The sequence below is a fragment of the Epinephelus moara genome, chromosome 18 (genome assembly GCF_006386435.1).
Source record: "Epinephelus moara isolate mb chromosome 18, YSFRI_EMoa_1.0, whole genome shotgun sequence".
NCBI classification, from domain to species: Eukaryota; Metazoa; Chordata; class Actinopteri; order Perciformes; family Serranidae; genus Epinephelus; species Epinephelus moara.
Window position 1 is genome coordinate 38,722,765 of NC_065523.1, and position 26,700 is coordinate 38,749,464.

The 26,700-nt window shown below is 43.3% G+C and overlaps 2 protein-coding genes across 4 annotated transcripts in view; one reads left to right on the forward strand and one right to left on the reverse strand.

Annotated features, from left to right (window-relative positions):
- The window catches only part of LOC126405554 (vesicle-fusing ATPase), a 67,373-nt gene extending 41,743 nt beyond the window's left edge, over positions 1 to 25,630 (reverse strand). Inside the window, exons 1-2 of one of the 3 annotated variants that reach the window (XM_050069331.1) lie at positions 25,497 to 25,583; positions 3,354 to 3,371 (exon numbers count right to left, since the gene is read on the reverse strand). In XM_050069331.1, coding sequence (XP_049925288.1) covers positions 3,354 to 3,371; positions 25,497 to 25,508 — 30 coding nt within the window. In that variant the 5' untranslated portion in view covers positions 25,509 to 25,583. Of the gene's footprint in view, positions 1 to 3,353; positions 3,372 to 25,496 lie in introns of all 3 variants that reach the window. The other 2 variants (XM_050069332.1, XM_050069333.1) reach the window with 2 other exon arrangements.
- LOC126405581 (dual specificity protein phosphatase 3-like) overlaps positions 1 to 26,700 on the forward strand; it is a 608,181-nt gene that overhangs the window by 229,821 nt on the left and 351,660 nt on the right. The window lies entirely within an intron of this gene.

Sequence of the window (26,700 nt, forward strand, 5' to 3'; positions counted from 1 at the left end):
ATCAGTAACTACTTAGCTTAGTTCCTCAGTAACTACTCATTTGTTCCTCATTAGTTCCTCATTAGTTACTCATTAGTTCCTCATTAGTTCATCAGTAACTACTCTAATTTTGTGTACCGTAGTTCCTCAGTAACTACTCATTAGTTCCTCATTATTTACTCATTCATTCCTCATTAGTTCCTCATTAGTTCCTCAGTAACTACTTTAATTTTGTGTACCTTATTGTAAAGTGTTACCAAGGTAAAGGTAAGACGAATTGTAGATGGTTGTCTGTGGCTGCAAACTGTAGTGAAGCACTCGCTTTGCATCCAGATGAGGACAAACCTGCGGTGTTCCTAGTTATTGATAACCTGCAAAAACATTGCTTGCAATAGTCCACCTTCCACCTTTTCTTCCCTCACTCTATCACACACATGCAGCAGCACACTAGATAATTAGCGTACATGTGTCTCGACCCATCGAAGCTCCGAATATGTGGGTAATATCACTGAAGTTTCGAAGCTTCTAAAACGGTATTCGAGACAACTATTTTTTTCACCATGAAAACTTGTCATCAGTAAAATCCTCTGGAACTGGACTACTGAAAGCCATATGGCTCGATACGCCTATTCTGAGGTTCATATTAGTAAGTGACATTTGTTGGTCTAACAGTTAAAAATATAATGTCCTAATGCGTCAAAAATGCGTTAAGACGACAGAAAATGTCCTGTAAAAAAGTACATTTCTGACGCTTAAGATGTTTAATATGGGTGAAACCATTTCACCACTTTGGGAGAGGACACTTATGAAATAGTGTTCAGTACACATTGTATTCGCACAAGTGTCCAAAGTCATCTATTCTCAGTGTGTTCCTGATTTGCCTTAATTCTTTCATTTCATATAAATTGAATGCCTAAAGTTATGTGCTCTACTTCTGTTCTATATTATTGACATTACTAAGGTCTGCTGCTGAATTCGACGTCATGTTTCACTTGGTAGAACTTTGATTTAATAAGATAAACTTTACGTTTATCACTGCTGATGTTTATTCACTTTACATGGAGCTAAAGTTAATACTGAATTATGTAAAAAGTTTGCCTCATGTGTTACTGTCTGTTTATGAGTCGTAAGAAATCATAAATCATCTTTTAAGAGTAGATGTTTACCATAAGCTAGCTGGGGATCTGTTAAATCTAACAATATGCTAACGTAGCAAGGCAAGCTACTCACTAACACGCTTGGTTAGGAATTAAAGCAACAAATGCTTTGAGACGGCTGTCAGAGATGACAGAGGTATTATTGCGTTATACCATCTGAGGCATGACAGGTGGTGTGTTCCTCAGGTTATTTCCTAATTGATCTAGAAGAGAGGACTAGCATACGGTTAACGTACCATTACAATAGGTAAACACCGGTTCTTGTTCAGTGCTGGAAGCTGCGCCTATTATTCACGCAAGCTATCAGGCGGGCTATGTCTGTTTATGAGTCATAAGAAATCATAAATCATCTTTTAGGAGTTTACCGTTAGCTAGCTTGGGCTCTGTTAAAGTTATCAATATGCTAACAGAGCAAGGCAAGCTAAATGCTAACATGCTTGGTTAAAAGCACGTTTATTTCCTAACTGCTCTGTAAAAAAGTTTTAGCATACCGTTAGCATGCCGTTCTGTATTGTTACCATAGTAAAACGCCAGTTCCTGTTCAGTGCCGGAAGCCAAACCTATAATTAAATAATAAGAGGAATAAGGTGGATACAAAGCTCGGTTTTCTGAGTAAAACACCACGATGTGTTTAAGAAGAATTTTCAATTTAATTTATACTGGATGAAAACACACACAGGCTGTGATACGTTACGGCCACAGAGGCTTTGCATTTGCTCTCTTCAGTCACCGGGAGTTCATGACAGAATCTATCCCCCCCCCCACCCCGCACAAAATAGAATGTCCCAAGTACTAAATTGTTGCGTAGAAGAAAGGTGATATGTACGTAGCCAAAATGTACCCACTAACAAGAGCCCACATTGGCCAATGCAGTCTCTATGTCAAAAAGCGGTGGGTATGTTTGAAGCTGTTCTAAATGTCATAAGACGTCAAAAATGTTTTTGTTAACAGGACATTTTCTGCCGTCTTTATGAGCATTTGATGCGTTAAGACGTCATGTTTCTACCTGTTAAGACAACCATATCTGACTTAATAATGCGAACATCAAAAACGTCAATAGCTGACAGCTGCCTCCATTTCTGGAAAGTAGCAAACCTTTACAGACAACTTTAAAGCAAACAGGAAGTGAGAGTTAGGGCTCATTTATGCTCAACGTTAAATACGGCTCCGGATACGGACGGAGCCTTCTGTCCGTGCTCTGCGTTCATTTCGTCCGTATTTCTGCATGTTTCCATAAAGCTTACGGATACGGGCCAAACGGAGCAGTACCACTGGGAACCGTGGGGGCAGTGTTGCTGTCACTGCCCGATACGTAGCTCTAGTGAGACACGAAGAAGAAATAACAATTCAATTTCTTTCATCGGCAGTACTAGAGAAAAGAATTCTCCGTCCTCCAGTCGCGATGTATTTAACGGCCTCACCGACCACCGCCTCCTACAACGCTGCCTCTGTTTTTGTGTTTTATGCAAGAGGTACATTATCAATATCTCCTCCACAGTCGCCATGTTTGTTTTTGAGTTTGTTGTTGTCATAAACTTTTGAGGCTGGGCTGCCCCCTGGTGGATATATTGGTTAACATCCATGCCAACGTAAAGGGCACATGGAAGTATATGGGCAGTGACGGTTACATTGTTTGAAACGGACGTATACATTTTCGTACGTAAAGGGAGCATAAATGAGCCCTTTGAAGAACTTCTTGTCCACCGCTCTGTTCGCTAAAATGGCATCATTAGCAAAATCTCTTCAATGTAAAGCTTCATTTCACATTTCAGGGCTGAGATGTTAGCATAACACGGCTAACATGCTAACATACTCACTGAGTCTAATCTGCATTCAGACTACCTGCCACATGAATCAAAATGGAAAATGGCTCCTAATGGAACAAATCCATTTTGTTCTGGCCTCCAGAGACTAAGCATTCTGTGCAAGTTACGATGCAACAGGGAGCTGATTAATGGATGCTAATGAGTTAGCGTTTCCATTCGGTCAGCACATGACACCAGCTTGACACTGCAGCTCACAGTGGCAGAGAATCTAGGCTTGTTATGCTCTATCCATCCTGCAGCAGTGGGGGGGGGGGGGGGGGCTGAAAGCAGTGACGTACGTCCTCTATACAACCATCTCCAGGAAGAGAGCCACAAACAGCAAATATAATCCACATGACGGGGAGGATGGCTGCTCGTTTGGAAAGTTGAACAGATGTGTATCCATACATACCTTGAAAAATATAACGACCTTGTGGGCGCCAGCGAAGGCAAGCAGAGAGGAAGGACAGAAGACAGTATTTGAGACGGAGGGGGACTCAGAGCAGCAAGCTGGGGCTGGGGTGTGAAGCTGTGGTGCATTCAAGGTGCATTCCTGTGTATGGATTCACTCATGCAAGCCACACTCAGATAATGAGGTCACCTGGGATGGAGTCAAGTGCATGCAGGCCAGAGTTGGGGTTTGTTCGGTTTGCAAAACCATTTCTCAACCAGAGAACACATTTTTGTTTGTCTTTTCTTTTTCAAATGCCAAATTTACATGTTAGAAATTACACCCCAAATCTGGTCGTGGTCAGATGATGTGAGCCGTATGCAGAATGTCATGCCAAACACACAGTGTTATGTTTGTCCAACCCAGTCACCAGAAAAAATGTGGGATTGTAAGTTTCTGCAAACCACGGATATGTTACATTTGTACTTCAACGTTTTTCTAAGGACCCCGTAGGTGAAAGCGAGTCGGAGCACGGACCCCATGTTTTTTTAAACATACACGTGGAAGGAACCGCAAATCCTTAAAAATCCAGTTCAGACCAAAGATTCACGACGAGACGAAACCATTGCAGAGTGTCAGCGGTGTGAACTGGCCGGTCTGAGCTTGACTCAAGCCAGCTAATGGTGTCACCTGACAATCAGCTGGTCAAATGGGCGGTGGCTGGTTTTAAAGCATGTCACCTGTTTCAATAGCCAATCAGCTTGTAGTGAAGTCACTCAGTAGACTACCAACGTTTTTTTTGGCTGGTGAGTTAAGCAAATCCAGCAGCCACTTGCATATTTTACCAGCATTTGGCTGGTGGTAGATTCCAACCCTGGTGCTAATTTGCAGGCTACTGTAGTGTAGAGGACCAAACATGACTCCAGCCAGATGACTTGACATGACTCTGACCAAATGTGGGTATGAGATGAAAAACAAATCTTCCCACGACTGGTTGTTGAAATGACAGAAACAGCAGCTTAAGTGACGGGAAGCACCTTGAATGTGTGTGCATGGGAAAGCTCGTTTGTCAGACACTAATTTTTTGGCTTTCTCTCGAGATTAGAAGACTCAAATGTGCAACTCTGTCCAAGCTTCTCTCATTTTAAGTATTATTTACGCTACAACAATATTATACGATAATATGTAACGTATTCATGGTTTGCAGAAACGTACAGTAGCAAAATTTTCCTCTGGTGGCTGGGCTGGTTTATCATGAGGCCGTATCTCTTTACCACAATAAAGGCAAAGTGCCACCTGTCTTCTTGTGGTAAGAGACGTGGATACCAGAGACACAATCAGCTGCTCTCTGATGGATGGATGTTAAATGCTGATGGATGAGAGGGGGTGTGACCTTCACTGTGATATGCCCTTATGGTAATTTGGTTCCACATTTCATTCAGTCAATAAATCAGTCAATCATGGATGCATACATTTTAAAAACCAGCATTTGTGATTGAATTTCCTCACAGTGTAAGAAGGGCAGTGACTCACACCGACACTAGTCCTGTTACTGCTTCATGTTTACTGTAGTATTGTTAGCACTGCATTGGTTAGCATTAGCCAGCATGCTCAAACAGGCAGAACATCACAGTGTGAGAAGAAAATACATTTTACAACAAGCTTTTAACAAGTATTCATGTTAACATCGGCTGTACTGGGTGGATTCCCTGTTTGACTTCTTGCTCCAGTTGCTGAACAGAGCTGTGTCTGTCTTTGCCTCAAGGAAGCTCTGAGCCGCCTCTCACAGCTCTTTCAACTCAGGAGGAACAGCGACTTCAAGGAAAGTGTCCGCGCAGGAGCAGAAAAATATGGAAGCCCTTCTGACTGGGCTGCAGATATGTGTCCATAAAACACACCACCATACTTATAATAACAGGCACCAACATCTAAACCAGTTTTATCCAGTGACTTGTGGATGTCTTCAAACATCAGATGTGCATGTTTTGGCATCATTACAAAGATACATTGCTTATCTTTCATTTGAACACAGACGTCACTGCATCTTTTGGATTGAAAACGTTCCCATTCCCTCGCCTAAACTTTACATTTATGAGCTCTATGGATAAAACAAACATAATTCCAGCTGTTATAACCTAATAGCCTCTCACATCAGGTAAACATCACCACTAGTAACAACCTACAGCAGTATTTTAAGCCTCAAAATTTCTTAATGTGATTTTACAGACATTATATTTTAACCTTTTTCTGTGGTCAGTAGCAGCTACAAATCATACCTCAACAGAAAGAATGATAAATATTATGACTAGATTGATATCTTGCTGCTTCATGGGCGACATCAAATTTGCATTCTCATTTAAAACAGGATCACAAAACTATTCACATGGATTCACACATTGTTTTTCCACCATGTGACCCTCGAGGTGCTGCGTCGTAAAAGGATGGAAACCACATTATGATTCCAGTATATTGTAACTCTGTGCATAGAAGGCAACATTCATATCAGTCTTATGTCTTTGTGAGGTAAATACGAAGCTAGAATGAGCGACTGGGTAGCTTAGCTTAGCATAAAGACTGGAAACAGGGAGCCTGGCTCTGCCCAAAAGTAACCAAATCTGCCATCCATCCATTTTCAGCTGCTTATCCGAATACCGGATTGTGGGGGCAGTAGGCTGAGCAAAGCACCCCAGATGTCCCTCTCCTCAGCAACACTTTCCAGCTCCTCCTGGAGGACCCCGAGGTGTTCCCAGACCAGATGAGATATATAATCCCTCCAGTGTGTTCTGGGTCTGCCCCGGGGCCTCCTGCCAGTGGGACGTGCCTGGAACACCTCTAACAGGAGGCGCCCAGGAGGATCCTGATCAGATGTTGAACCACCTCAACATGAAGGAGCAGCGGCTCTACTCCGAGCTCCCTCCAGATGTCTGACTCCTCACCTTATCTCTAAGGCTGAGCCCAGACACCCTACAGAGGAAACTCATTTCGGCTGCTTGTATCTGTCATCTCATTCTTTCAGTCACTACCCAGAGCTCATGACCATAGGTGAGAGTTGGGACAGAGATGGACCAGTAAATTGAAAGCTTTGCCTTCAGGCTCAGCTCCCTCTTCACCACGACGGTCCGGCACAGCGCCTGCATCACTGCAGATGAATGTATGAATGTGCTTAAATGTATATTTAGCAATCTCCATCAACATTAAAGGGTCTGGTACCTCGCGCATGCCCATGTTTAAAACAGTAGCTCTCCTGCTCTGCATGTGGACGTTTCTCATGCCACGGCCTTCAACCAGCGTGAGATGTAAATATTAATGGCGTCCTCCTCAGCTGAGCCGTGACGTTAGCTAGCTCAATGGCGCTAGATGAGCAAGCAGTAGATGCACCTTCCTTCTGCACGTTGATACAATTGGAGGGTTGATTTTGAGGTGACCTGTCCCTTTAAACAAACATGATAACCTGTTGATCAGAGATTTAGAGCTGCTGATTTTCTTCCTTTAGTAAAGCTAAGCTAGCTGTTTTCCAACATTCGTACAGACAGGAGAGCCACACCACTTCTCTCATCTAACTCTCAGCAAGAAGGCGTGTAAGTGTACTCCCCAAAATGTCAAACAGTCGGCAGAACATTTTGCACTGAGAGAAATCACACCTATTTAGAAATGTGAATAAACTGCTGAAATATTTCCAGGCTCTCGTGACATTAAGATCGTCCTTCCTTCTCTCTATTCATGCATCTGTGTTTCCTTGCTTCCTGTCATCTTCCTTTCTTCTCTCTTTCCTTATGGTGTTAAATATTTAAAGTTGCCTTCAGAGAAAGTGAGCTGTGGCTGCAGCAGCAGAGATAATAAAAGGCTTCAACAGTTTCTGTGTTTGAGCTGCTCAGAGAAAACACTTCTCCAGCCACTGTTTCTGTTTGAGTCTGGACCGCTGATATGAGAACATTAATTGTCCATGACTTTTTTTGAGTTGCTGCTGGCTCAGGTATTTCTATCAAAGCTTCTCCTGTGTAGCTTCTCTCTATATTTACTGTAAATTAAATCCTGTGTGCTTATGAAAACTATTTTCCTGCAACCTTTCTGATGTCTCAAATATCCTCTCAGACATCATCTCTATCTGCTGCTCTCTGCTCCTCCTGTCTGCAGGGAAATAATCTGTCCCAGAGCTTTCTGTGAAATGATTTTGGTTCTCTGCACCGCCCTCATCTAATCAGTTATGTTCCTTTCAGCAAACATCATCATCACCAGCAAACAGCATCTTGAAACGCTGAATTAGATTTCTCTCTCACCTGATTGATGGCAGGAGAGAAATTAATTTTAATATTCAGACACTTTTTTAAATTACTTTCCAATTACTAATGATCATTCTGTCTCCCTCCTGTGAGCCTCTGACACATCATCTCTGATTCTTTCATCCATTATTCAAAGTGTTCGTCTCTTCTGTGCGAACAGGGAGCGGCTGGGAAGCAAAAAAGTCACTCCCTGGATCTCGCCCAGCTCGTTCTAAATATTCCCCATATTCCAAGCATGCTGATAAATTATTCACCCCGCTGTGCCTCGGGGGGGCGTATCCAGTCACATGTCTGCACTGGCGATCGATGAGTTGATGGCGACACAGCAGATAGTGTGATATCTGTTGTTTTTGCCTGTTGAGCTGGACTCTAAATGAATCTTAAAGAGGTTCTCAGTTAGTTATTCTCTGCTTTTATCAAATAGTCCACAGCACAAAGGGATCTCTGAACATGAAACAGACGAAAAAAATAGCGCATTTCTTTGAAGTTCTTACATAACCTTTATTATCCTTATTTCTGACGTCTCACTGAGATTAAAGCTGCCCTCATTAATATTTGCACATGTACAAAAGCTCACTTGACTCGTAGAGATAAATGTGCAGAGAGCTATAAAGAAATTAGAAATATAACTGAATGGTAATCTGCTTCTGCAAATTGCTGACATGTTACATTTGCACATTATTATTCAGCAGATACAATGAGACTTTATATATCTTTACATTTCAGCGACGCTGTGGTTCATGTGTGGTTTAGGCAGGTTTAGGCACAAACGCCACTTGGTTGTGGTTAGGGTTAGGGTTAGGCACAAACGCCACTTGGTTGTGGTTGGGTTAGGGTTAGGCACAAACGCCACTTGGTTGTGGTTAGGGTTAGGGTTAGGCACAAACGCCACTTGGTTGTGGTTGGGAAAAGATCATGTTTAAGCTTCAAATACCATATTTTGGGGGGCACAATCCCTGCCAGAAATGCTGTCGATATCTTGCTTAAAAACAACCGCTTTTCATGGCACTATTTCCCAGTGAAAAACAGCAACGTAGCTAAAAAGCCGTGAAAAACACAGGAATGACTCAATGAAAACAACCAGTTTTGTTGTTTGTTGGTCTCAAACAGTGGTCTCCCTTTTCTATCAGTGGTCTGCAGCTTGGCAGGCGTCTCGCCACTCCTGATAACAAAGTCAGCTCATATACTACGTCACTTAAGAAATGTTGATATGAAATGTACAAATGCAACATATCTGGGGTTTGCAGACATGTACAGTCCAAACATTTTCTTCTGGAGACTGGGTTAAATACAGTATTAATTTTGTTGATGAAAACTATGATGAAAATTCTTCATCAACAACCTTTTTCTGTGACGAAAACGAGACGATGACAAAGCTTAAAACAGATCTTGATAATAAAAACTAAAATGAAATCTATGTTTCAGACGAGACGTGATTAAAATGTTCGTGCTGGTGTGACTATCGGGCATTGAAAGCCGAGAACAGCCGAGAACAGCTGTGCTTGTAATTATCTTTAAAGCGACAGGCTGGTAAACTCCAGTAAATAGTCTGCACCTGGATGTTTCCGTTGGTGCGAGTTGTGAGCTGTAATTCAGCAGTAAATAATCAGCCGTGTGTGTCTGACTGTGGATGGTGGAGCTGCTGAATGGATTTGTGGAGTTTGTTACGCCGGATTTCCACTGGATGCGTGTCCGTTGCAGAACGGCAGTGCTGTTTATCCGCTGCGTGCTCCGCCGTCCGTCAATATCCACCGGCTGCGTTTGCTGTGCGGTGCGGTGCAGCTCCGCCAGAAGACATCTCAGTGCACTGCCATGATTAATATCTCCTCGTCCATGGTGTTCACGGGGTGAAATGACATCTGAAAACCTCTGACCTGTTGACTTCAGGCCTGCCTCTGCCCATTATGTAGTTTTTAAGGTGTAGTGCAGGGAAATATGATCCCCCGTGAACACTATGTATTTTATTTTGAAAATTAACCAGATGTTTTATTGTGTTTCTGTGCACGACTTCCTGCCCCGCACGATCTGCTCTGTGCCGAATTGCTGCGTTGTGCTCCGGCGTCCGGCAAAAATAGAAGTCCTGCGTATCTGTTGCGGAGCCAGATGGAGCCAGAACGCAGCACAGCCGCAGCTGGTGGAAACACACACATTGACTAGAATGGAATCCTATCGGCTCCGCTGCCGTGCCGGAGCGCAGACGCAACCAACACGCATCTGGTGGAAATTGGCCTTTAGTTGCAGCGGTGGCTGTTAGCAGCTAGCTCCGCGTTAGCAGCTGAATGGCAGCAGAGCCAACAGCCGCTGGCCACTTCACCATGATTGTAATTTCTGATATATGAATTAGATGCTGGGTTAGTTTAAAGATAAAAACATATAGAAAACATAGTGTCTAAAATCTGACTATAACATTTTTCGTTGACTAAAACTATGAAGGATAAAAATTACTAAAATGTGACTAAAACTAATGAACATTTTCATCTTGAGACTAGATCGAAAATTGCTGTCAAAATTAAACCTGGTTAAACAAATCCTTGTTTCATGAAGATTAAAACATTCAGTTCTTGTGAGCTGTGGAGTGTTGATTCAACTGTATAATCACTTTGGAGGCTGCAGTTTTTAGAGCTGTTGAATTATGTTGCATCACACTGAGAGGTGTTTCTAAATACGTCCACCTGATCTGTATCAGTGAGAGCCAAATTAACAGGCACAACACCATACAGTTCACCAGCAGCAGTGTGATCACACAGCTGAATCAACACCTCTCTAAATCAGTTTCAACACAAACTAAACATTATAACCTTCATGAAGGGAGGACTGATTTAATCAGACATAAGATCAGTCGATGAGGCAGTCTGAAAATCTATTTTGGGGGTTTTGCACAACAAAAGTGTGTTTTTATACCAAAAGATCTGACAGAATTTAACTCTACATTATTGGATATGTTCTTTTTTTTTAAAGAACACTCGACTTTTTCAGCATAAGGAAACAACCTGAATTAAAAAATAAAATCCACAATCTTTCCGTCCTAATCACTTAAGCTAATGTGTCTCAGTCTCTGGACTCTGTTTGGTTTTGTGATCTCTCCACAGAATATCAGAAAAATCAATGCCAAACAAATTTGTTGCATTTACTTCACAGCTATTGAATTTGAAACCACTGTAGTCGGATTTTTCCATACAGATGAATGAAATATGAGCCGAGCTCGGCAGGAAATTGTATCAGCGCTGTCTGCTTTCTCTACTTTAAGCTGTGCTTTGGAATTTGTGCAGTAACCAAACAAACACTAAACACTCAACACTAACAGGGTTTAAAAGCCAACAAGGTGATGTGATATTCACCAGTTCATGACTCCGCCCACCAGTCCAGTGTCTCTGACAGTCTCCATCCATGTCAGTGAAAACATGGATGCTTCACACACAGAAGATCTATACAATCAGCACAGTTTCAAGATTAGAGTCACCAATTCAGTATCTGACCAAATGTCTCCCCTTCTGTTCCTGAGATATGACGTTAAAACATGATGATGTCACAGTCAAGCTGACCTTTGACCTTTTCACCTTCATTATTTTATCCTGTTAGACATTTGTGTCAAGTTTGGTCACAATTAGTGGATGAATTCTTGAGTTATGGCCAAACATGTTTTGTGAGGTCACACTGACCTTTGACCACCAAATTCTAATCTGTTTATTCTTCAGTCCAAGTGGACGTTTGTGTCAAATTTAAAGAAATTCCCTAAAGGTGTTCTTAAGCTATGGTATTAACTAAAGTGAGCGAGACAAGGTCACAGTGACCTTGACATTTGACCACTGAAATCCAGTGCATTGTTGAGTCCAAGTGAACATTTGTGCCAAATTAAAAGAAATTCCCTGAAGGCGTTCTTTACATACTGCGTTCATGAAAATCAGACAGATGCAAGGTCACACTAACTTTTGACCACCAAATCCAATCAGTTAATTCTTCAGTCCAAGTGGTTGTTTGTGTCAAATTCAAAGAAATTCCTTTTAAGGTGATGCTAAGATATCACGTTCACGAGAATGAGACGGATGCAAGTTCACAGCCACCTTAACCATTGACCACCAAAATCTAATCAGTTCATTGTTGAGTTCCAGTGAACATTTGTGCCAAATTTTTAGAGATTCCCTTGAGATATCATGTTCACAAAGATGGGACACATATGTCAGATGGACGGATGGACTGACAAACAACCCAAAAACATAATGCCTCTGGCCACGGCTATCAGCGGCGTGGAGGCTTAAAAAGCCAAATTACAATAAATGATAGGAAACACTCAACATGAAAGATTAGTTCCTGTTTGGCACAAACACACAGTCAATACTTGCACATTATGAAATGAATCAGCTGCTGATAAAAGCCAACTCAGCAACCACTTATATAAATCACACAAAGTGAATTTTTGGCAGCTTCTGTATTAAATCAAGAAGGTTTCAGTGCACACAGTAACTGTGACGGTGCTTCTCTGCCCGGTTTCATCTGTTATTCAGGGGCTGTTCATCATAGTTAAGCAATAAAAAAAAAGACTCAAACATAATCAAATAATCTTTATGCAATTACGAGCGTTGCAAAGCATAAAAAAAGGACACAGGACTGTGCTTGTAGAGTAAAAATCATTATGAAGCAAAAATGCATCGTAGCAGAAAAGTAGGCTGTGGTTTTTTCATTAGAAAAGGACCATTAATATTAAAATGTGATCTGCTGCAGCCACATTTAGCTCCAGAGCTAATTATCCATCCACTGTAAAGTGCTTTTCAATCTTCTGCTGTCACTTCCTGTTGTAAATTGTCCGTCTGTAAAGTGAACATTAGCTCGTTAGCTTAACAGCCAGAGGAGAGCGTCCGCAGCTTCATTCAGAGGTTCAGTGTTTCCACACTGTTTTAAAAAACAACACATGAAAAGGCACCTGCTGCTTGTGATGAACTTATTCGATGATAACCGTCAACTTTTATATCACAGTATGCCTCGAAACCGGTATAGGTGAGGTGGGACAAAGACCGAGTGCTGAACAACAACAACAGTGGAGGAGAAATTAATACTGAACTCACACAGAGCAGCCGGTCTGTCTTCTCTCCCTACGTCCTCCAGTCCTCCCTTCATCCAGGCCGAGTATTCTACCTTGTGCTGACATTTTTACTTCCATGGACATTCCTTATCAGAGCAACCAGGTGAAAGTGAAAAATAAAAACTGGAAGTGCTCCCAGCTGGGAAAAAACACACAGACTCTTATAAAAGGTATCACCACCAACCGTCCAACCAATGAGAATTTGGCCAGACAAGATTAAACTGACCGACCACTCGACCAGAAGGTGTCAGCCCTCCTCTGAAGGCTGTTTCCAGCTGTCACTGACCATCCTCCAGGGTTGAACTCCTCGAGATCTGCCTTGAGAACACTTTTTTAAAGTCTCAGTCTCGTCTCCGAATCGGCCGTTTTTTCACTCTGTCTTGTCTCGGTCTCAGACAAAGGATTTTATTTCACGACAGGCCAAGACGACACATTTGCTCTCTGAACTCGTCGAATACCGACCTGGCCCTACAAGCCAAAATATTCTGTGTCAGTTCTTAACGCTCAGGGATGGCGTGTCAAGTTAGGATCTTTACATGCACTTTTCAAAATAAACTCGTCTTCATAGGAAATAGGGGCTGGCGATTTCACAGGGATTTTCTGTCTTTGACTTGTGTCCATTACAGTCCAGTATATTTTGTTTTCGACAGCCTGACACCCATTAACAGGTAACTGTGGTTATTATCAAGAAAAAAAAACAGGTAAAAATGATGTGAAATATAAAAAGCCTTTCCTTTTAGTCCGGCGCTCCATTGACTGATTTAGCGCTGGTTTTCAAAATGCTATCCATTCAGAGGTGGTGAAATTTTAAGGTTTTGTGATGTAACAATCCGGTCTCACTCCGAAGTCGTTGCGAACCACCACTTGGTCAGTGACTTCCGGGGTCAGCTGGCTATCCTTTAACGTCGGCATGATACGCGTCAGGTTGTCATAATTGTTTAAAGGTGTCTGGCGGTATCCGGAGAAACGTGGAGTGGAGGTCCGAGTAGGGCGGGCAGGAGTGCACAACCACTGACTTTGACCCGCGAGGTCGGTGTTCACTTCCTGTAAGACTGTAAAGCCAAACCCTGTTCTTTTTTCATAAACGTAACCACGTGCGTGTTGTTGAAGGAAAAAACATCAGTTGGTGGTGTTGTACTGACATAATGCTTTTATTCTGAAAGAGACTGTATCAAACTGTACATTTCCTGTGAAAACAGAAGTGTATTTTGAAAACAGACAATGCATGTAACAGGCTGAAGTTGACACGGCGTCCCAGAACGTCAACAACCAACACACCCAGGGTACCTTGGACGTCATATGTGGACGTGGAAAGTCCATGACCAAACGTGGACATGTGACGAGGTCGCAGTGAGGATGTGTTGTTAAATCGTAATCACAAAAATCCTCCAGTAAACTTGACATTTTAACACTTTGCAGTTTGTGTGAATTAAACAAATGAGATGTAACGTGTTCGTCAGTGAGCTGGACGTATTCTGGCTGCATCCTCTCAGCACAGCTGTAGAAATCTGAGTGACAGAGGAAACACTCCAACACCCGCTCTGAAGGTTTCTCCTGTATTCAGTGAACACACACACACACACACACAGAAACACACACACACACACACACACACACACAGAAACACAGTGTGTGTGTTGTGTTGGCTGCCCCACAGCAGAGTGCACGGCTCTCTATATTTAGCTCCAGCTCAGAGCTGACAGAGGAAGGCCCTGTGACGAGACGGCCGGGGATTAACCATTACTCTCCCTCTCCCTCTCACACACACACATTCATTACTACACACTCACTGACATCCTAAACACGCAGGTACACAACACACACATACAAACAGCATGTGGCACTTCAGTGATGCGTACAGACCAAGCACCTCAGACCTGCTGCACCACTGTCGCACCCATACTGTCAGTAAAGCTCAACCTCGAGTGTGATACGACTGATATCTGGTCAGTTTTAGGACTCAGTAAGAGAGAAGATTTTTGCATTGCTGTATGATAATGATCTATACTACTTATGTGTGTGTGATGCTGCTGACTGCACAACCAATCGTCACTCAAAGATAATAAAGATATCCTAAATAAACAGATCAAAGTGTACTCAGTTTTCTGCTAAAATACAACTAATTTCTTGTTGAATTTAAAAAAATAAAGAAATTATTTTAAGTATTTAGTACTGAAAAAACTGAACATTGAAAAAATGTAATGATAGCTACATTTCAAAGTGCAGTTTCTACTGACTCTTTAAACAAAGTAAAAAAAAAGTTTATTGTGCAATTTGATTAAAAGAAATATTGTGCAGTTGAAATATTGTATAAAGAGAAAACTACAAAGGGAGAGGATGGCTGACAGGAAGACTGAGAGGCAGAGAAAATGTTGCTGCTGCTGCTGTCGTGATAAAATTTATAAAGCAAACAGCGAGAAGCCTTTTAGCTGTTCAGAGCGAGCGATGAGTTTGTCAATGCAGCATGCAGAGGCAGTCTAACAGCCTCCGACCTCGCTGATGCAGTCTGCTGCCTCCGAAATTGGGTGTGGGTGCAAAAACAAAAAGCAGGAGCAGAGAAACAAATAAAGTCTCCTGACGAATGGCTGCTGAGCAGAAGATGGCTGAACTACAGGGAGAGTATGAGAGAAATAAATCTATTAATGAGGAGCGAGGAGGAGACACACAACGGCAGAGATGCCATCGTTTGAAGCCCACTCGCTTGTTCCATCACACGAGTGGGCGTCTTTTTTTTTTTCTCCTTTGCCGACTGTGGGATTAAAAGCGCCTCGGCTCTGTTTATTGATTCTGACACAATCACATCGATCAGGTCGTCCTTGAAGCAAAACGAGCTCCTCCTCAGCACTGTTAGGAGACTCTATACATGCTGACAGCCATGAGGAGAACACCTGAAGACATCTGTCAGAGGTTAAAGTCAGTTTGATGCTTCAACTTATGGCTGAAAATATATTTTACACTTTGACTGCGGAGTATTTTGTTGTCGCATGTCAACAACACAAAGCAAACAGCCAACTGTGTTTACTGCTTATTCTTGTATCACACGGTTTAGTGTCCACACTCCGACTCAGGTCTAATTCCTTGTAAGCTGTTTACCTTCGACACTGTCCTGCCACAGCTGCTGTTTGTAAAGCAGTAGGGTGAAGTAGGGCAGTAGGGTGTCCAAAGATGCCTGTTACTTTGAGTAAACAGAAGGTTTCTTCTAAAGTTTTAGCTGTTTTATCCCTGCAGTATGGTGGGTTTCAGTAAGTATGGGCTCAACCATGGTATTCTGAAACATTTGTAATGTTTCAATGCTTTAGTCTTGAGTCGCTACCAGGCCAGGTGGCTGATGAGACTGCCCGATGGACAGAAAGTTTCTTCCAATACAGAGGAGCAGAAACAAAGAAAAGCAGCAAGATGTTTCTACAACATTTGTAATGTTTCCATGCTTTCAACTTCGGCTGCTTTATGAAGGCCAGATGGCTGATAAGACAGACTGCCCGATGGACAGAAGGTCAGTTCAGTTTCTTCTAATACAGAGTGGACACAAACAAAAGCAGCAATATGTGTCTAACCCTGATAACATCCACAAATCAGGCAGTATCGTGAGCTTTGAGTGAGTATGAGCTTAACCATGGTATTCTTGACAATGTGTAATGTTTCCATGCTTTCGTCTTGAGTTGCTACTCTCTAATTCAGTGACTTTGTGAAGGCCAGATGGCTGATGAGACCGCCCGATAGACAGAATGTTTCTTCCAATACAGAGAAGAGGAAACAAACAAAAGCAGCAACATGTTTCTACCCCTGATAACAGCGTCAATAAATCAGGCAGTGTAGGTTTTGTGTGAGTATGAGCTTAACCATGGTATTCATGGACATTTGTGATGTTCAAATGCAAAAAGGCCAGATGGCAGATGAGACTGCCCGATGGACAGAGGGTCATCAGTTCAGTCTCCACCACAGCCAGAGTCTGTCCAAGTGTCTCAGTCAGCTTTTAAAATCCCTGTGAACATGTCAGTGACCCGGAAGTCCAATAGCATTAAATGTGTAAGAGAAGAAGAAGCCGGTAACAACATGGAGAAATCTACATCCAGAGCCGTGACTTTTTGGACGGACCAAATGTACAGAGCTGTAAAGTTGTCCACCATGGTACCAGTTAGCTGCTAGCTAACCGTAGCTAACTTGTTTGTCCATTGTTTGGTCTGTGACGTAATAGGTCAACAGGAAAAAGGTCCAATACTAACAAGCTGAAAGGGGGCATATCTCCACCTATCGTAGAGGAGTCGCACATACTTGGCTCAATAAATGGATTCCCCTCCCGTGCTTGTATACTGGGAGAAACAATAACCGCATAGTTGCCAGTTAATAGGTGTCAGGACACTGACATCCCTATAATGGACACAAGTCAAAGACAGAAAGTCCCTGTGAATCCGTTGGTCAATTTACCACTGAAGACAGCAGATCAATAATTCATTAACATCTTACACCACCAGCCCCTATTTCCTATGAAAACAAGAGTTCATTTTGAGAAGACACACTGCATGTAACGACTCTCACTTGACACTCCGCCACTGAGCGTTAAAAACTGACGCAGACATGGTACCCAGGGTGATATATTTTGGCTTGTAGAGCCATGTCTGTATTCGACGAGCTCAGAGTGAGAATATGTCGTCTTGGCCTGTCCTGAAATAAAATCCTTTGTCTGAGACCGAGACAAGACAAGTGTTCTCGAGGCAGATCTCGAGTGCTTCAACCCTGGAGGACGGTCACTGACAGCTGGAAACAGCACGGCCTCAGATCAGCATCACAACAGACAAACCACAGTTTCTTATTTTGGCATCAGTGATGAATCCTCTTTCTGCCCACAGGAAATCAGCACATCGGGTCAGATATGAAGTCAGCGCCAGAGGTCTATCAACACGCAGACTACTCACTTCTTCTTCTCTTCTCACTGAATGAAATCCATGAAAAATTAACGCTTGACAAACAGGCTGCTGAACGGCCGTCACTGCTCTGGAAGTGAGAATTACAAAACAGTTTTTCTCCCAACACCATCAGGTGAGCCGTCGATATAAACGCTGAGATGATACAGATTTGTCAACCCTCAATCATCATCATATTAAGCCTTAAATTAGCCCTTAAATTAACCCTTTGTTTCCCCTATACTATCTTTTGAAGCTGATGTTGAGTCCTTCACGGTGTCAGGCTGTGGAAGTGTTAGTTTGGTCCTGACTCCCTCTGACAGGCTGCAGGACGCCGACAGGACATGCTCTGCTGGGCAAGTCAGAGTGAGGGATGTGTGTGTGTGCGTGTGTGTGTCAGCAGCAGAACAACACGCCCGTGGACATGTTTGACTCATGCTGGATGACCAAGAGGAGGACTGTACCATCACACACACACACGTGATACATGATTATAATCTTCTCTGTTCTGTGATACAGAGTCCAGTCTGAGCTTCACGTGACAGATTCATCATGTTCTTTTACATCAAATGCACCTGTTTTACATCCACATGCATCGTCTCGTTATAAAGTATTGATCGCATCTTGAAGCGCCTCATCATGCATGACCAATAAAAAGGGCGGAGGAGGAGAACATAAATCGTTTTGTATTCATTTGCAGGAAATGTTCCCTGTGACTCTTTAACGCCCTCAAATCAACTCTGCAGTTTTCTCATTGAAGCTGTTTAAACTGTGTAAAATATCAAAACTATATTATAAATACAGCATAAAGCACTAACCACCAAACAGTAGGGACAGAATGAAAAGTGTGTTTTATATTTAATATTATCCCTTATTGATGATTTGACAATAAGATCATGTCTTTTTATAAAATGATGTCCAAGTGAATGATTTCAAGCAAATTAATTTAAAAAAGAAATGAACAGAAATTAATATAATTTTTACAAACACAATGCACATTTGTTCATTGCTTAAACATCTATTTTGATTTATTATGTTTTACAAAATTGTATTTAACTTTAAATTTAATCTTTTCATGCATGAATTATTACGACCTCAGTCAAGATTTGTGTCTAAGTGTTTTTATTCCTCTTTAGGCATGAAAAAGATTTGAAGTTCATTTTCTTTAAACGTGCATTTTTCCAGGAGTTTTTCACATGTCCGCTCGAGTGGACAGCATGCGTTTAGGTTTTAAACTAAAAAAATATAACCTAATCAAAACATGATCTTTATCGTGTCAAACTATAGCAATATATATTTTGATGCTGTTAAACTAGTGTTTTCACATTTGCTGAGACAAATTCTAATACTGTGCAATGCCATGTAAGCATTGAACTTTGCTCCTGACTCCTCAGCTCCTCCTCTCTGTCTTCCTACAGACGGGAGGAGCTCCCTCCTCTTCACTCGAATAACAAAAATATTGTCAAAATATTGTTTTCGTTACAAACACTGTCCATCACCTTCTAATAACATACATCAATTAATTTACAGCCAAAAAATGTCGCTGCAGATGAAGACGTATTATCGCAGTTTTGCAGTGAAAATATTAATTGTAGTTTAAATACAGCCAGTGCTGCATGATGTCCAGTTTAGTGGACGGATGATTAACTGCAATTTCCTCACAACATAAAATCAGTAATTGGAAAATGAAACAACTGCATTGCTCCTTAGATCTTACTTGATTTTTCCAGATTTTATTTACCTGCCAGGGTCTCCTGTTAGAGAAGGATTGGCAGCATATTCCTGAGCTGCACAACATTTCCTGCACTCTGTCGGCCATCTTGGTTTTGAGAGATCTGTGTTGCACTGACAACACCTGGCCAGTGGGTGGCGGTGTATGGCATAATGCACTACTAGGGTCTATTATAGTGACCAAGGGCGCATTCACACCAGCGCTATTTGGTCCACTTCCATGGATAGTTCGGTTCATTTGGAGTGGTGTGAACGCTCATTCGAACTCTGGTGAGGACCAAACGAGCGAACCCTGGTCTGCTTCCACGAATAGTTTGGTTCATTTGGGGTGGTGTGAACGCTCATTCGAACTCTGGTGAGGACCAAACGAGCGAACCCTGGTCTGCTTCCACGAATAGTTTGGTTCATTTGGGGTGGTGTGAACGCTCATTCGAACTCTGGTGAGGACCAAACGAGCGAACCCTGGTCTGCTTCCACGGATAGTTTGGTTCGTTTGGGGTGGTGTGAACGCTCATTCGAACTCTCTGCGGACCAAACGAGCGAACCCTGGTCCGCTTCCACGGATAGTTTGGTTCGTTTGGGGTGGTGCGAACGCTCATTCGAACTCTGGTGAGGACCAAACGAATGAACCCTGGTCCGCTTCCATGGATAGTTTGGTTCGTTTGGGGTGGTGCACGGATAGTTTGGTTCGTTTGGGGTGGTGCGAACGCTCATTCGAACTCTGGTGAGGACCAAACGAGCGAACCCTGGTCTGCTCCCGTGGATAGTTTGGTTCGTTTGGGGTGGTGCAAACGCTCATTTGAACTCTGGTGAGGACCAAACGAATGAACCCTGGACCGCTTCCACGGATAGTTTGGTTCATTTGGGGTGGTGTGAATGCTCATTCAAACTCTGGTGAGGACCAAATGAATGAACCCTGGACCGCTTCAACGGATAGTTTGGTTTGTTTGGGGTGGTGTGAACACTCATTCGAACTCTCTGCGGACCAAACAAGCGAACCCTGGTCTGCTTCCACGGATAGTTTGGTTCGTTTGGGGTGGTGTGAACACTCATTCGAACTCTCTGCGGACCAAACGAGCGAACCCTGGTCTGCTTCCACGGATAGTTTGGTTCGTTTGGGGTAGTATGAATGCTCATTCAAACTCTGGTGAGGACCAAACGAGCGAACCTTGGTCCGCTTGAAAACTGGAGGTCTCAGTTCACTTGCAAGTGAACCCTGGTGCGCTTACAGTGGAAAATGCAAACGGACTATCCAGTGAACCAATGAGAGGAATTGAAGCAAAGAGAGGAAGTGACGTAGAGCGCAGCGCAGAGCAACATGCTGGATAGCTCGCTGCCTCACCTGCTGCTCATACTGGGCAGCTTCTTGTGAAGAAACAATTAGGTTTGAGCACCTAAGTAAAAACAGAAACTCCAGACTGCATAACTTTGGTGCTGCTTCTTTGTTTTTGTGGTGACCAAGCCGGCTGAAGGGGATGGATTTCCATTTTTGGTCCTGGCCAATCGATGAGCTGGGTTTTCTTCTTCGTCATGCTTTTTTTCTTCCAGGCAACACCACCCCCGAACGATCAAGTTGTAACTGAGTGACATTGTCGAGGCAGTTTGGTCTGCTTTAAAAAGTGTAGTGTGAAGCGAACCAAATGAAGGTGTGTAATTTTTTGGCATTTTCCGCCCAATGGAACCGAGTCCCCCGGACTATCCTGGTATGTCTGTATGTTGCCCCATTTTCTTTCCCTGTCCTTGTGTATGTGTATATACATATCTTCTGTTTGTTTTGTGCCTGTAAAGTCGCCACTGTTTTAATTTTGCAAAAAAAAAAAAAAAAAAAAAAATTAAATGATGTTATTTCCTCTTACTTATGTCACGTAAGGGAAAGGTACAGTATTGGTGCAGAAATACTTTGGTGTGACGGGTAACATTTTGCGTGCACACATAAATCATGCTATGTAAATTATTATTCTTTTTTTGTTGCAGATGCATTTCTCAGTGTGGCTGTTAATAGCCATTACATCCTGTCAGGGGGTCTCTGGTGATTCCCACCCCTTATTAGTGTCACCCAGACATCCTGCTCAGGTGTCTCAGGGCCGTCACACATTATTTTAGCTAACAGTTTGAAACATTCACTTAACCTCGTCTGTAGCTCCTACTCTGATCCGTCACATCAGCAGCCGCCCTGAAGCCTTTCTTTAATGAACAGCGTCCAGGTTTTTTACTTATCACTTAAATAACTGCAGGAATCCATTCCCCATTTAAAAACTGACAAAGGAAAACATGCGGTCCTTTTACAGTCGTATCGACCGAGCTCCCTCGGGTGTTGTGCTTCATTCACAAATCAGCCAGCGGTCAGGCTGTTAAATAAAAAGCTGCTGATGTCGCGTGTCTGAGAGCCGCAGGAAGAGCAGATCTGCAGGTCGGAGCTTTGCTACGATGTATTTCTGCTTCTGGACTATCAGAGCTCTGAGTATTTCACTGACAGAGTAAGAGTTTTCTCTGCTGTCACATCTCCACTGAAACAATAAAAATCTGTGCACAGGCAGCTTCAAGGCTCTCTGGATAAATCACCACCTAATGATGTGCATTAGCGTCACTGCTGCATGAGCTGATCTTTATGTGTGGCGTGCACAAACTGATGAGACGTGCACGCCCACTCTGAGAGGTCAACAATGAGCTGAAATATATTGAATCCACCAGCACAAAGACTCCATGCATGATTTATATCCAGTCTCTCTGTAGTCTAACATCATGAGCACAGTGAGACAATCTTGCTGTGTAATGCTACAGCTGTTAGCACCTCGCATCATGACTCGGCATGATTCCTGCACCGTGGGTCTGACTGCAAATATAAAACCCCTCAAATAACACATGTAAGACAGAGACAGACACGAGATGCCCAGCCCTGAATTTAAAGCTACATCACACCTTTATAGTGTCAGTCAAAGGAGAAGATACCACCGTCACGTGAGTGTGGTTGATATGAGGCTACAGCCTGCAGCTCGTTAGCTTAGCACAAAGACTGAAACACAAGTGTCAAAGACAGTTTTATGAGCCAGGCTACTTCTTGCTTTTAAACAGTTGCCAGGCAACCATCTTAGACTGCAGGAAGTTCCTGCCTCCATCCAAGAAATACTTCGGCACATCGCCCTCTGTGAAACACTGATTCCTTGTTTCAATTTTTTATGTACAAATCAAACGAGATGTAACGTGTTGATCAGCTTTAGAGGAGCTGGCAGGAGGCAGAGTCGCGTACCTGACACACACCCCGCAAATAAAACAAAGTAAAAAGCTGTGCAGTATATGTGTAATATTTTGACAGTTCCTTTTATTTTGAAAGTCAGTGACACAAGTGGAAACTTTGACCCCGTCGTCACACTGGACTCCAGCCATATAGCCTCTGTGTCAACGTAGAGCCTACGCCGTAGCCTGATGTGCACCTCCCCAGAGATGTAACTCCACGTCACAGTGACGCAGACCTCCTGTCTGTAGATAAGAAACAATAAATTGTGAAGACAATAAAGCCTCCACTAAAATAGCATTTTAAGTCTTGCGTGTGATTTATCCTGGCTTCATATGAGTAGAGGAAATCTCTGCTAGCTGCTAGGCTAATTTATACAATGTAAAATGCCATAGGCTTGTGCTAATAACGTTAGCATGTTGTTTTGGTTGGAAAACGTGTTTAGTATCAGACAGTTGTTTTGTCAGTGAACCTTGTGAGCTGTAATGGAGCTGAATTTTGTAACGTTACCTTTGTTAAATGTTGCTGTTGTCCCTGGCTTCATATGAGTAGAGGAAAAGTCTGCTAATCAACTAAACTTTACAGCACTTCACTGCCAACTAGTGTTCTGGAGGTGTAACTGCAGAGTGACACAGACACACCACCGCACAAGTATAAATGCTCACAATGGCGTAGGCTCTGCAGAGAGCTGACGCGCAAGTATAAATTAGGGCATTAACGACTTTGAGTTTTTTCAGATCGACTTATCTGTCAATAAAGTCGAAGTCGAGTCGACAAGTCATTTGATGATGTCATCACATTGACATGGCGGAGGAAAGTAAAGTATCTCCACACATGTGATGTGTGTCTGTCAAGGCCCGAACATACTCGGGTGGAACGTACGCGGAATGGACTCCGCGCGGACTCAAAGCGGACGTCCGCAAGCCCTGTGCTCGCAAAGCTCAGATTTTATGACCGTGCGGACTCCGCTCTGCGCACCAGTGACTGCTCGGCGTGTATTTTTCACATTGCGGGGATTTTTCACGGACATTTTTACAGGAAACTACAACGCGGAAGTGCGCTCGACTATGAAAGCCCGAATGACTGCGGACATTCCTCGCGGAGTCCGCTCCGCTTATAGTACGCCCGAGTACGTTCACTTAGTCAAGGATAAAGTATCAGCGTAAGCCAATCAGAGGCAGCGATTGCATTCTGTACACAAGCACACAGAGAGAGAGAGAGAGAGAGAGAGAGAAAAAACACACGACTTGTCGACTCCTCCCGGGGGGTGTCGACTTGTGCCACTGACGTCGACACGTCGACAAATCGACTTTTCTGTTAATGCCCTAGTATAAATCCACCTTGAGTGATGAAACACAGCAACCCAAATGAGTATTTCTCTTTATCACGAGTGCACGTATTGACACATTTTACTTGTGTAGTACTTGTACTCGTAAGAAGTACATTATCTGTACCGGATACTTGTTCAATCAGAGTATTCTGCTCAACCCTAGTAGATATGATGAGCATGAAATGTCCAAATGTAAAGTATAGGTGGTTTGCAGAGACGTACGATGCTAATAATCTCCTCTGTTTCTGTTGGTCTATGATCATGATGTAGAAGCAAAAGGCAACTTCTGAAGTTCAGATGTTCTGTAACCCTGATGGAAAGTCAGGATCATTGAGAGTGAGATATTTAGCAAGATAAAGCAAACCTGCTTCCCCAGGAATGTGAACAGGGATGCACGACTATGTCATCATTATCGGCCAACATGCTTTTTGTAATTTTGCACAAGCAAAGTGCTCCTGTTACCAAGGATTTAATGCAGAGTAACGTTTCAAGACCACAGCTCTTCTTCAGGATTCTGATAAATACCCAGAGTGCTGCCTGAGCCAGTCATGTGACCTACCACATCTGTAGCCCATCTTCATAATAAAAATAAACAAAGAAAATAAATATATGTATCCCAGTATTGTACTACTTTTGATGATATATATTTGTTTGTTTTTGTTGTTGTTTTCCATCAGCTGCTGGAAGAGACCTGATGATCACTGAGGTGGGAAAAGTGGATATATTGATAACTGTATGGGTCAAATGAGGTGTTACATATCGGCAAAAAAAATCCAATATCATGCCTCCCCAATTATAAATATCCTGATGCAGCAGATGTAACTCTTGGCTCGCCCTGCCCTCAGTGACTCATTACATTTTGGGCTGTATTAATCAGTGGATGGATGCTCATTAAGCAGCAGCTCTGATCTGGGGCCTGTGATGAGGGACAGACAGCAGGACAGGTGGACACTGGTCACCTGACATCATCCTCCCTGTGCACGGACAGCTCCGGCACAGCCCTGAGATAAACCAGTCCAGCAGTCAGCAGTCAGCCATGCGCTGCTCCTCAGCACAAACAGCCTCAGCAGCACGAACACACACCGCAGACTGACGGCTCAGGCAGCATCAGCCTCATTGTTCTGACCAATCATCATCAAAGACACACTGACATGTCTGATACACGCTGGCTGCTGCACACACACACACACACACACACACACACACACACACACACACCGTCACTCTGGTGTTATAGATGCAAAGCTCGGGAAGCTTTTCAGTGGCTGTTTTTTACGCAGCCGCGTCGGCTCAAGGACAAGTAGACCCCGGATTAAGGAGAGGAGGCAGCCCCGGAGAGGAGGCGGCAGGAGCAGCAGGAGCAGCAGGAGGCTGGAGCTCATGTTCTGCAGAGCTGCACCATGTCAGGGTGACGGTGCTGCACCATCAGCTCAAATACACCATGATGTGCGGTGGCGGTGACATTCAGCCGCTGCAGGCAGCAGGACCGCTCAGTGTGAATGGAGGCAGCGCTGCAGACATCTTACGCCATGTTTCTCCTCATTAACCGACACAAGCGCGAGGATATCAAAATCAATCACCACTGGTTATAATAAATAAATGTCTCATCTTACCCGGGCCGCCATCTTCACGGTTGCGGTGTAGAGGGCTGCAGCTGGGGTCAGTGATTCACGGGACAGCGGGGACGGTGAACGGAAAAGACTCGGCAGCTGATGCGTTTATAAGCTGCAGCGCACCTCGCTCTGATTGGCCGGCTCAGGCGGAAGCGCTCCGATTAGCTCGCGTGCGGCTGAAGGAGGATCGCTCCGCGGCTCTCGTGATCCTCTGCCGTGCAGGAAACGGTCACGTGGCAGGTTGATAAAAGAGGAGGAAACACAGGAGACATGTGTCCGCACGTGCACGCGCATTTCACTGGACTGCTCTTTTTTTCTCACTGATATTAAAACATACAAACACTTAAATTTATAACTGAACCCGAACATCTGTTTTAATCTGACAAATCTACAACACCTGACGGTCCTTACCTGTCGTTTCCGCCCTGTGACTTTATGAATCATCTTTTATTTTGGTAACCATCAGGTCTTCCGGTGCTTCAGCACCACAGACAGCGCCCCCGCTGCACAGACTGTCTCCATGAGAGGACTGAGGAGCTCTGCACCGTCATCCTGACTGAGACAAACACAAACACCTCAATGTAACACACATTTATTATCAGCACTTAGCTGATCATATCACAGCTAGTGGCTCATATGTCAGTGACAGACAGGGAGATCATTATCAGCAGGGCTGCAGCTAACCATTATTTTCATTGTTGACTAATCTGTCGATTATTTCTTTGATTAGTCGACTAATCATTTTATTGAAAAATGTGTTGAAATGTTGTTAAATGTTGGTCTGTCTCTCCCAAACTCCAAAATGATGTCATCTAATGTCTTGTTTCGTACTCACACCAAAGGGTTTGAGTTCACCGTCATGGGAGAGTGTGTGAAGCTGCCAATATCTGAACGTAAGAAGCTGCAGTAAGAGTGTTTGGGTACTTTATAGTACTTTTATATGAGAAATGACTCAAACCGATTAGTCGACTACTAAAATAGTCACCGATTATTTTAATAAGTTCTAAGTTTATATACTTTATTAATCCCCCTGAGGAGAAATTCAATGTTTTCACTCTTGCTTGTCAATTACACACAGGTCTGAAAGACACACACATGCACAAACTGGACCTATACATGCACAAAGTGGAGAGATGTCAGAGTGAGGGGGCTGCCCTTGGTGAGGCGCCCCGAGCGGTTAGGGGGTTCGGTGCCTTGCTCAAGG